We start from the raw sequence: 12,905 nt of genomic DNA, 5'->3' as shown, positions 1-12,905 counted from the left end.
TTTTTCCTTGCCCCTGTTGCTCTTGGGTGCTCCTTGTTGGTGCCCCCCCCCAATCCCAATCCTCCCCCACCTTTCTTATGCAACCCTTGCCACTTAACTAAACTTCTACTAAACCCCTCTTCTACTGCACTTTTTACACCCCCCCCCCCATAAATGCACAAATAGGCTGACACCAGACATAATTTCACTGCATTTCTTACTTTCAGTAACTATATGCATGTGACAATAAACTTCCTTGTATCCTTGTATCCTTGTATCCTGTAGCCTGGGGTAGGCCTCTGCAAAAAACAATGTTGTTGGCGATTTAAACTATCGAGCAGACGTTTTTAAAAGGCTACAAGCAATAGAGGCTTATGGCCCACGTTTTGATTCTTAAATTAATTTGCCCTACTTCCAACTCTTGACTGCACTGTACCCAACTGACTGCTTGACAGGTTATTTATATTTTTCTGTACAATAAACAAATGTGTTCGTTCAACTTTATGCAGCAGAATTACGCACTTGGCCAGCCTATAACAGACACATTTTGGAGAGAGAATGAGAATGTACGCACACAACAATCTGTTATACAATCTGTTATCTGTCATAATCTAGGCTATTTGTGGCAGGTTACCAGCAAAAAATGTTTACCTAATGCATTAACTCAAACGTTTTCTAAACAAAAACAGAAAGGATGCAGCAGGCAGCAAATGTAGAAGAGTCATTTACGATGGAAGTACAAAACGCTGAATGAAGCCCCAAGCTTTACTGATGTTAAAGCACACACACATAACGGTAAAGTAAAAGTAAACAAAAGGTAAATTTAGCAAAGGTGACAAAATGAATATAGGCTATTGTTAGTGAAAGTAGGCCTACTAGGCTACTTTTAGCTGACCAATGCCGAATCTAAAATTGCAAATAACAATGTTGCTTAACTCTTTGAATGTTGCACCCTGGTTAAGTAAGAGACCAACTTAAGTAAAGTAACGATAACGAGTAACACGTTACTTTCCAAAATGAATAACAAGTAAAGTAATTTCATTACAATTTAAAGAAGTAACGAGTAACTTGTAACGCATTACTTTTTTTGAGTAACGACCCCAACACTGGTAAACAGGATGTTGATTGCCCAGTAGGAAGGAGATCCAAAATGGAGTCCTGCATGGAGTCCATTCACACAATTATCTTAAATTTGATTGACATATCTTAATTATAGCATAACACTTTGGGGGGATATTTTGAAACGTCACTAAATCAGCTATAGTAGCTCAGTAATTTATTTTTACCCTAGGTAATGCCAGGTTTTTATGCTTCGATGGCACTCAATTCTTTAACCTCTTCTTTGTGATCTGTCAACAAAAAGCCAGCTACAGAGAGCCCAGCATCACACAAATAGATAATATATTTTTCAGATAGATACTCTTCGTAGCTACTTCAGCAGCACACAATGTTAATTCCTACTGCATTGGTGAGCAACTCAGTTTTATGTGCATGTATTCATGCTGCCAGAGCGGTAGAGAAAACGGAGACAACTTTCTGTGCTATCTACTAAAAAATAGTCTGTCGTCAGGCAACATTTGGAAGAAACCAATATCTTAGAGAAGGGAGAGGATGACTGTATGACATGCACTGCAAAAACTGTGTTATTAATCTTATGTGTAACATCTTATTACATCTTATATCTACAGTAAGATGTAAGTAAGGGATAATGTACAGTATAGAACGCCGGTCATTATTGGGAAAATAAGTCCCGACAGGGCGAACTGGACCGGTCTTGTATCGCCCTGAAGGGCGTTCTATACATTATCCCGCTTATTATACGGCTACTTGCCCAAACGGAAAAATAAACTCCACGATATGTCTCTTTACACTTATTTGTTACTGTTTCGTCGTGGCTTTTGCTGAGAAACAAATAGTTCGCAACACACGCTGAACTTGAATCAAACATTCTTTAGAACACAGCTGATCAACCGTCTGCTTTCACTTTTGAATGAAGTTCCAATGCAAGAAGTGACCGGACTACTTGCGGAGTGATATGAAAAACTTAAATCAGCAGCACAAAACCCGTTGCCATTGACAGCGGTAATTATATGTTTGCAGCAGTAATTACATGAAAATATTTTACCGTAGAACGTTGGGAAATCCCATTCAAGTCAATGGAGTGTTCTAGTAGCATTGTGAAGAGCCGTATAATAATAAGATGTACTTAGCAGTAACTCTAAATTACTTCCATTCTTTATAGACACTATTAATGTGCAAAGAGTTTCAAATAGGTCTGTTTTGTGAATAGAGAACATAATGCAACCAATGAGAGGTATGATCTATCACAAATATCAAGAAGAAATAACTTTCTTCATAACAAATTACTTTCTGATCCAAGTGCCCTGGAAGCCTGTCCACTAGTGAACTCACTGCTATTTGAGGTTTGATATATTATACACAAATTAACTACTTTTGATAACCGTGGCCTCTGCTTTCATGTAGAAGAATTGTGTACCTTGGTCATCACTGAAGCCATACCTGAAGATTCTGGAATATTCAAGTGTATTGCTGGAAATCCATTTGGGACAATCTCCTGCAGTTGCTTTGTGGAGGTTCATACAGGTAAAACTTTTTCATGTTTTGAGTTTTCACTTTGTGTATAGATCTAGTTATTAAACACACAAGTTCAGTATCACTTCCAAAGACTTCCACATTTCTTTGTACAGCTGAAAATGAAAGTCAGTATCTGAAGAGCATACTGGAGTGTTACGATTTCAGTACAGAAGGGGTACTCAATTTACTAGTACCGTACTTTCCGGACTATAAGTCGCACTTTTTTCATAGTTTGGCTGGTCTTGCGACTCAGGTGCAACATATATATATATATGACACATTTTTTGACTGGTGCGACTTATACTCCGGTGCGACTTATAGTCCGGAAAATACGGTAATACTATAATTTGAAAATTCTATCAACTCATATTAACGCTAAATCTATTTCTGTTGCATAGAAAAATCAGATGATTTAAACATTAGAACTAGAGAGAACAAGAGTTGTCTGCAACTATGGATACTACCCTGGAGTTCCACATGCTAAATTCTATAAATCCCAATGTTTGCAGTGAAAGATGTGTACACACATTTTACCCCCGTGTGCGCAGCTTTTTTTGTGTAGTACCCTTTATAAATGAAGCCCCTGATCAGCATTCAAAAAGCTGAAGTCATGGCACTACTCACTACCCAATTTTCCTCAGCCACTAGCTTCAAAATCGATGGTGTCCCCTTTGAAGTAGTTGACGACTTCACATACCTTAGTTTCAACACTCTACTCAGACTGCTCCCTTGCCAGCCAGAAACATTTGAAGGGACTTTGATGTAACAAATTGGATAGCCTCTCTGCGGTCGGAATAGCTTAATTAATTTAGTAATTTTGAAAATATTTCGTTTAACATCAATTAGAAGGAGAAGGCGGAGAATGTTGATATTGTGCACGGGTGTTGGCAGCTTCCCATCGCCGGAGACCGCCATACACTTGGGAACGACCAAGGTCTTGGCAGATTTTTTATTTCATTTTACCAACAGTGAGTGGAGAGCTGTAGATTCAGCAAGTCCGGGTTTGAAGAATTATGCTGAATGATAGGGCTGGCTGTTGCCCCGAGTACTTGTTGTCGGATGCCTATACCAACAGACAAGAGAGTGCTGAGATCCACTGTACTGTTCTTCCTAGGCTTCTTATTGTTATTACAGTGCACTGAACTGTTCTTCCTAGGCTTCTTATTACAGTGCATGAAAATGCACTGAACTGTTCTTCCTAGGCTTCTTATTACAGTGCATGGAAATGCAATGTACTGTTCTTCCTAGGCTTCTTATAATTATTCCGCTTACTACTTTTTCTGTGTGCTATTCAACTTAAACCGTTAAACTTAGAAACTTCATTTAAACTTTGTAATGTAATGTAATGTTCAACATTTTTTGTAAACTTTTGAGATTTTTCAATTTTTTCCCATAGAGTTTACATTGAGCATTATGACATCATAAACCCAGTTGCACGTCTTCAAACCAAAGATTCTAGAGTGCTCAGCTCCAAGAACTTTGGTTCCAACTGTCACCTCCTCGACTAGTTTATCAACATGCATTAAACTATTTGTCTAGCAACAACCTTCAACAGCATTCAACTTTTAAACAATCAACATTCATTAAACTGTGTATTAACATCCATTAAGACAATCTCCCTATCAACCTCCATTAAACTGCCTATCGCCGTTTCTGAGCATAGGTAGAGCAAACATCACCTCACCTACCGCTAGCTGCCTGTGCTCTGAATACACTAAAGAAAAACACGGTCTCTGTGAACAGCCCAGGCTCCAAAAACAGGAACAAAAACAACTTGGTCCAGCCTGGACCATAAAAACATAGCAAACTGTTCCAGCCAACAAAATGTGCGTTTAGGAAAGTTTCACTTACACGGGAGGGAGGGGAGGGAGTAGCGAGCTCTTAAACAGAAGTGACGTTACACAACATCGCTTACGGCTCCCACACACAGTTGCTTGCGTTGCAGTGCTGGAGACGCATCCCGTTCACTTTTACATGGGCTTACTGTACGTCATCCGTTGCCGAACTGAATTGTGGGTCTGTTGCGTCGCGTTGCTCCTGTCACTCGCATTGAGAAGTTCAACTTTTGCTGCACCAACGGACGGCACCGGCCAATCAAGTCAATCAACGGACAGCACCAGCCAATCAAATTACGGTTATACCTTAAGTCATTTGCATAGCTACCGTCTGTCCATTAACTGTCTATCAACATTAATTAAACTATCTGCCTATCAACAACTTTTAAACTATCTACCGGTACATTCAACCTGTAAACTATCTATTTTGCAGACGGCTCATTCTAATTTCGGTACCCCAGCAGAGTGTGATAGCCACCTGGAAGCTTGTCGTTTTTAGCGGTAGCATTTTAACGCCCCCCTGGTTCGTAAGAAAAAATCTCTATGGGAAAATGAATGGAAGTTTTTTGCAAATGTGGTTCAAATAAGGTCTGAACGAAACGACGGCTGTCAAAATCCTAGGCATTTGGTGAGTTAAAATGTATTTACTATTCGTTATTTTGTCATGAACTGTTGTCTTGTCTCGTAAAAATGAAGATAGAAAATACATTCTCTGGATCGTCTTTTCCAGGAAGCCTTACAGAACCTGCTTTGTAAAATGACTCGTACGTTGGAAAACCTGTGGGTTTCAACTGTGAATCTGATCGGTAAGGGAGGTACAGTTTGAGTAATGTGCCATAGAATTTCTCTGGAGTTTTTGTCTCCGAAAATCGGGCGTATCTAATGATGGCAGGTCTACCAGTTTGCTTCTGGATAAATCCCATCTCATTCTGGAGAGGTAAAACTTTCTTTCCTTGTTTTTGCCTTCCGTACACCACTCTGTATGTGGAAGCAAACTCGGCCAAACACATTGTTGTAAACTCTTCAGTATCGGGCCTGTTAATGTATTTGTCTGCCAATCCAGACATCCAAACATTCTCTGACTCTGGAATTCTGTCATTCAAAAACCTTAAAGGGATGCTCATTTTCAAAGCATTGTCATCAGTGGGTATAAATATCACATTTCGAGAGCAGGATTTCAGTTTCAAGCTACAGACTCGTGCAACAGCCTCTTGAACACTAACTTCTGTTTTTTGAGTATGCTTGCATGATCTGTTTCATTTCGTCACAATCAGATGTATTGGATTGAGAGGTGTCCGACACAACTCGTTTCAGATACTCACTCATCTCATGTTCAGCTTTGGAAATATACGACAAGATGTACATAAGACAGGAGTAAGGGTTTAGGATGAACTGAATATCCATGTTTGCATTCCATGCCCTCAGCAAATGTGGGTTGTAGCCATTTATCCAGCAGTCTTTTGGTTTACGTTTCATCACCAGTGTGCTGGACGTTGTTAATAAACTATGAAGAATACATAAACTGTGTCAGTTCAAGTTGCATTGTGCAAGTAGCTGTGGGATGCTTTCACATGATGTTGTTGGATCATTCAGTAATTCCCACACAGGCTTCAGTTTTCTTTTGGCATCTTCAGGAGACATGTAGGCACGGTCACAATCTGCCTCATCTTCAGATTCGTCCATATGCTCAGCTGGGATCGGTCGTGTTATGAATGTGTTTTCTACCGGCTGTTTAGGAAAACCAAAACGACAGTGCTTATTTCCCTTCTTACATGACTTGGAGTGCCGTTTGCTGTGGGTCTGCACTTCTGTAACTATTTTAAAAAGCTCAGGGTCCATGTTTGGATCAGGCAGCTGGCATGTTATATACTTGTCAACAAACTCACACACTTTCTCATATGGGTTCTCCTCAAATACAGGTGCATTCTTACACCAAACCAACATATGTGTATGTGGTGAGCCTCTAGCTTGATACTCCACCCGGAAAAAGTAGTCAACAACCTCACCAATGGGCTGCGCTGGTGACAGCATCAGGTGTCTGAGTAGTGCATCAACGCGTTGTCAAACATGCGCATGGTGGTGACAGGGTTGCTACGCAATATCTCGCATTTTGAGGCCCAGTCAAGCTCAGAAACGTCAACCTGCTCTCCTTGTTGTGCCTTTATTGTTTGTATGACCTCTGGCCATCTCATTTCGGCAGCACTAAATGTACAGAAGAATGTTGGGGTACCCAGCTGGCGAATCATTGCAAAGAGATCTCTGAGGGTCTTTTCCCAGTAGGCAGGTGTTCCTCTCAAAGGCTGCATGAACCGTGTCGCGTCTCTGTTTTGCACCAGTTTCTCAACCTCCCGTTTGTCTTGTAGCATTCTTGCCGTTATTTTGCGTCCATCTCTGGTCATGGGTTTTCCTTTACGGAGTTGAATCGACATAGAAGACTTGGCCAAATGCATTTCTGTGACAAACTGTGCAAAGAAAATGTAATTGGAGTCAAGAGCAAATCGATTGTCAACAGAAAAAAGACGTGCATTGAAGTATCTGCTTGGCGATAATTTGCTGAGTCTATGTGTTTCATCTAAAGTGTTTGTTCCGGTGGGGAACTGCACAGGGAAAGCCATTGCATCTAGTTTAGGAACTCTGAAAAAACTCACTGGCCTGTTTCCTTCAGCTGGTGCCACAGTGAATATGCCCTCTCCAAATGTCATAATTTCCTGTGCAATATCAGCTGGCTGTAAGCATGAATCTATTGAGCAACCACCATTCTGCTGACTTGTACCCTGCTCAGTGTCGGGTGAATCCTGGTCATCGTGTAACTCCTGGTTTTCAATATTGTGCTGATTGTCTACAATATTTCCTTCCGAAGGTCTCATTTCAGTCATGTCACAGTCGTCCAATGCATCTGTTTCCATTACACTGAGCTCATCATTGATGTAATTCTCATTTGCCATGGCACTCATTCCGTCCTCAAAGACCAGTGTGTCATCATTTATACTTATGTTCCTGTATTCAGAATTAATCTCTCTCAATTTTGATAAGGCACATAATACTTTGGTCATGTCAACAGTCTGGAACTGGTGATGCCCTGTATAGGCCATTCTTTTCAACTTCACTTTCAAAAGCTGCGACTGGCTACTGGGCCTCGGCAAAGCATTGACTGTTGCTTGTATTTCTGAGGGTACACAAACAATTCCACCATGTATTAATTTCTGTTGGCCTTTGGGGAGACTGATTATTTTCGCAAATGGTATGTACTTTGCTATTACAGTGGGCAGTGCTTCGACTTGGCCAGCTTCCCTCGCGGTCCGCGCGCGGGATCACGCGGCATCACACGACTTTAATTTGTATTTTTCCAGTGACGCTGCAACGACGCTGCAACAACCGGCAGAGGTCTCAAGTGAGCAGGGTGTCTCGTAAAAAGAAATGGAGCTGGAAAACCCTACACAGACTTCACTACAGACTTTAGCAGACTGGTTTAGACATAATTTAATAGCCAGAAATATGCCTGCCCTGCCCTAATAAAGAAATATTTGGTTAACGGCGAGTGAATCCCGTTTGCAGCCGTAGAAGAAATGCAGGACAAATTAAACATTCTGGTTTTCTCCGAGTGCAACGATGATAGACAGACATCATTTGGACAAAATATAGAGCATATTAACCTCCGTTGCTCAGCCAAATGCCTTCCTGTTACGTCCTGTTATCAGTTACAGGCGATAAACTATTTTTGATGGTCACAAGTTTACTTCATTAACGTTTATTTCTTTGATTATTACAGAGTGTTTTTTTCATTTAAAGGCTTGACTTCGCAGGGCTCTCAAGTTTTGAGGACAGGCAAGAGTGACATTCCTCGTCGACAATCACCCCGTCAACACACACTGGCATGGGAGTCGAGCACTCTAACCACTGAGCTAAAAGCCCAGGCTTCCAACTCAGCGGTTAGAAGCGTTCTTAAGGTTAGGGGTGTGAGGATTTACACGCGCAACTAGCATCACCAGCTAGCATACACCAGCCCCAGGTCAGTTACCAGTTGATTCAATATTAGTTGTGCAGAAATATAGCCCGTCTTATACACACCAATTGAATTGAAATAGAAATTGTAAAGATTTGTATTTTTTGTAATTATTCCATATTTAGTGTAGTCGTATCAGAACCTGAAGTAGCCTACAATCCAAATGCAAGCATGAAACTTCAGAGTATTACCTTTCATTTGAGGCCAAGATTATGCTTATGTGGGGTGCATATGCAGTAAGCATTTGATTGCCAGTATGCATTTTGGATAACCCAAAGTCCCATGGGGAGTTTTTATAGGGCATTTTACCAAATGCATGAGCATACATTGGCAAATAATGGTCTAAAGTACTCATGTTGTCATTCTATATTGATCTACTTTTGCACACAGCATGACAAGACCTAATGCTAGGACTCAAGTCATATCAAGTCAAGACCTAGAGGGCTGAAATGTGGTCAGTTCAAAGATGCTTGTTATCCGGTAGAAAAATAAAAGAATAATCTAGCCTTTGTAACTTTGTGACAGTACATCACACAGTTATTCTAATTGTTTTCCAACAGTGTCCCAGCTTTCCAAAAGAGAGCAGACGTTTGATTATTGGCTAAAGTATGTAGGAGCAATGCCCTCCTAAGTCAAAATGGGGCAAAAGTATAATTTATAATTGCTCAGATTTGCAAAAGAAATGATTTGACACATGGCACTGACAATTCAATAATGGGCCTTTTCACCACCTCTGAGCATCCACTAACCTGGACCTTTTAGGGGGCTTTCCTCTCAGGGTGAATGAGAGGATGCTTAATTGCTTTTTACCCGACATTTTTGAATACAGATGCAATGATTAATGCATCCATGGCCAGGATATAATTATATAATATGACCTGATTTAAAAGTGACCTATAACAATAGGCTATGCAATACACTTTAATTTGTTTAGTGCTAATAAAATGATTAAGTCTATTTGGAGAGAGAGAGATGTTTAGAATGTGACAATATGTCAGTCATCGTGTGAACGAAAGGCTACTTGTTCTGAGCAAGTGTTGTCAATGAACAGGCTGTGAAACTGTTGGCTAAGTTACAGACAGTCATGAACAACTGATGCTAATTATCTGGGAAACATTCTCTATAGCAGCAGTCACGTTGTCATTGTGTCAAACAAGTTGTGGATTTGTTGTAACATTAAAAGATGACTTACTCTGTGCTGAAACCATGAACTGATGCTCGAAGCTCCAAGGTGAACGAAACTTGGAAGTAGGTAACAGGTTCCTGTTCAATAATTCACGTTCAACAATTCCAGGATACGCGTTTTTCATTGGTTGTTGCGTTAAATCTTACCCAGATACAATACAGTTATTTTCTGATTGGCTATTGTGTAGCCCCTCTCGTTATTTTTGATTGGCTGATAAGTGGCAGGCTCAACTCCAGGGGAGACGCGCTTGATTCCTGCCGGTTCCATAGTGAGAGCGGCGCGGACGCTGCCGCAGCATATTAAATATATAAATAGTTTTTCTGCGTGAGAGATACAATGTGTGGCGGGAGAGCGTGACAAAAGACTGAAATGAGTGACTGTCACGCTCAATGCGTGACACTTGAGAGCCCTGTAGTTGTAACTACACAACTTTACGATAGTGGTTGCGAACGTTCATTGCTACTATGGTTTTGGGAAACACTAACGTAGTGTACCGATGCATTGGACTATGTAAGTTCCAAATATGAATGTAATTCTGTCAAGACTCTCTTCACCATGTCTGGATTCCTTTGATAAGATTCATGATTGCACTTTTTCACCTGATTATAAAACAAAGCTCTGTGACATACTGTACACACATAAGTAGGGCCGTTCTGTACAGCCATTCTGAAAGATGCAATACTCAAATGCAAAAGGGTGCTTTCTGTCGGTGTTGACTGTTCAGTGTCTTGCTCATATCTATGAGATCTTATCTGTTGGTACTTGCGCTGTATATGTAACGCACAACGCATTTTATGAAGCATTTTCTGGAATCTGTCATTGCCAGATTTATTTCTCTGTAGATAACGATAATACCTGAAACAGGGATCATTTCTGTATCTGTCAGTGAAAGTTTCTCTCTTTTTTTGTCTGTAATTAAGAACGCGTGCATAATGGCTTCTCATGGCCAATTTCTGCCTTGAGCGGAAATCACTTTGTGAATAACGCTGCTGTACTGGTCTTTTACCAATTTAAGTCCATCCATGTGACTGACTGTAGTTATTTCTGACTGACCGTCCTTGCCATCCAAAAGAAGTGATTGTCCACAATGTTATGTGCCGTTTGAACTCAATGAGTTGAGTATTTATTTTAGAACATAACTGGTAAATCAAAATAAAACAAGCAGCATGCTCAAGCTCATGAAGGCAGGAGACGGACATAAAAAAGCTGTTGCCTCCAATCAGCCACACCTGGCCTGGCTCTGCCTAGGTACTTATGTTTTTGGGGCGGAGTATCCTCAAGGGAGGAAGGCACTCCAAACCTGCAGAGGGTGCACAAACTCAAAACAACCAAATGTTGGGGTTAAATTTGACCCCAACATCCCGGCCCCTAATTGTATGCAATGTAACTAATACAATTACAAAGAGAACATAAATATATATTGTCCTTTTTTTTTTTTTTTTTTTTTAGCAGTAAGGTTACATACTTCAATCGGGATTGGTCAGGAGATGCCTTCTACCAGCAGACAGATTTTCGTGATGGGCCGTTCAAGAATGCCTGTCTTTGTTTTGATCTTTACTGACCGTACCAGCCCTTTACTATCCTGAAAGGTTTCAAGGACCCTTCCCAACACCCAGGACCCTCGAGGTGCTGTTGCGTCCACAATCAAAACCACGTCACCTATTTGGATGTTCTTCTCTGTATTTGTCCATTTTTGTCGTTCTTGTAATAATGGTAAGTATTCTTGGGTCCATCTCTTCCAAAATAGATCGGCCATGTATTGGGCTTGTTTCCATCTGCGCCTCAGGTACATGTCAGATTTCTGGAAGATTCCTTGAGGTAGAACAGGTTTAGATTTGAAGAGAAGAACATGGTTAGGTGTCAAGGCTTCAAGATCATGTGGGTCAGGTGACACGGTGGTGATGGGTCGACTGTTGAGGATTGCCTCCACCTCACATAGGATGGTACACAGGCCCTCATCATCCAGTACCTGCTGGTGTAGAACTGACAAAAGCACTTTCCTCACCATTCGGATTATCCTCTCCCACACACCGCCATGGTGGGATGCTGCTGGGGTGTTGAAAGACCATTGGATGTTATCTGCAAGCAGGCAATTTCTTTTTTTGTCCTGATTCAAACTCATTAGTGATTTTCTCAATTCTTTTTCAGCGCCTACCAAGTTGGTGCTGTTATCGGAACGAATGTGAGAGACTTGACCTCTACGACATACGAATCTTCTGATGGCACTGATACAAGAGTCTGTGTCTAAGGAATACGCCATCTCAAGATGCACTGCCCGGCTAGACATGCAAGTAAAGATTACCCCATACCCTTTTACAAGGCTTCTGGCCCGCTTGGTTTCAATTGGGCCGAAGTAATCCATTCCTACATTTGAAAAGGGGGGAAGGTCAGGCATTAGTCTTTCTTTTGGTAGATCTGCCATTTTTTGAATCTTTGTTCTTCCAGCTACTCTTCTGCAGACAACGCATTTGTTCATTATGCTTCTAATGGCAGAGTTTGCATTTGTGATCCAGTATTTTTTACGGAGTTCGGAGAGAACATGGTTTCTCCCACTATGGCCTGTGTGTTCATGGATATGACGTAATATCAGAGAGGAGATTGGATGACCTTTGTGAAGGATGATTGGATGTTTTACCTGCTCTGGCATAGCTGACTTGCCGAGGCGTCCACCAACTCTCAACACACCATTGTCCATCATTGGATCCAACCTAAATATGCAACTTGTTCTTTGGACACCAGGTGGTGCCATTTTCAACTTGGCCAATTCTTTAGGAAATGATCGTCTTTGGCATATTCCGATGATTACCTTTTCTGCCCTTTCTAGGTCTTCAATGTTAAGGTTCTGACCACCCAATGTAGATTTGAAGGCTTGCATCTTTAGAGCAACTTCTCTGATTTGAAGGCACGTCTTTGCACATTCAATATCCTTTCTTTTTCTTGCAAGGCTCTTCAAGACGTCTTTGAATTTCAAGAACCAAGTTACTGTCTTAAGTTTCAGCCAGTCTGAAAAACGTGACAGCAGTTGATCGATTGGGTTTTCTTTATATTTAACAGTGCTTAACACAGTAACTTTCTTCTTCACCTCTTGATCATCCATTGAGTTGAACTGGAAATCTGCTGGATGAAATGGCCACTCATCCTCTGGTTTGCTGAGAAAGGTTGGTCCTTCTATCCACCGTCTGCACTGAACAAATTTCTTGACAGTCAAGCCTCTGGACGCATCATCAGCTGGGTTTGATTTTGTGCCCACAAACTTCCATTGAGACAAGCTGGAATTCTCACGGATGTAAGATATTCGATTGGCAAC

General features: G+C 41.1%; 1 protein-coding gene across 1 annotated transcript in view; it reads left to right on the top strand.

The window, feature by feature from the left end:
* Positions 1 to 12,905, top strand: part of LOC125286791 (palladin-like) — an 84,875-nt gene that overhangs the window by 54,782 nt on the left and 17,188 nt on the right. The window contains exon 7 of the mRNA XM_048232068.1: positions 2,464 to 2,583. Coding sequence (XP_048088025.1) covers positions 2,464 to 2,583 — 120 coding nt within the window. The remainder of the gene's footprint in view (positions 1 to 2,463; positions 2,584 to 12,905) is intronic.

Source organism: Alosa alosa, chromosome 21 (genome assembly GCF_017589495.1).
Source record: "Alosa alosa isolate M-15738 ecotype Scorff River chromosome 21, AALO_Geno_1.1, whole genome shotgun sequence".
NCBI classification, from domain to species: domain Eukaryota; kingdom Metazoa; phylum Chordata; class Actinopteri; order Clupeiformes; family Clupeidae; genus Alosa; species Alosa alosa.
Note: the sequence above shows the minus strand (reverse complement) of the source record. Positions and strands in the feature narration are given on the sequence as shown.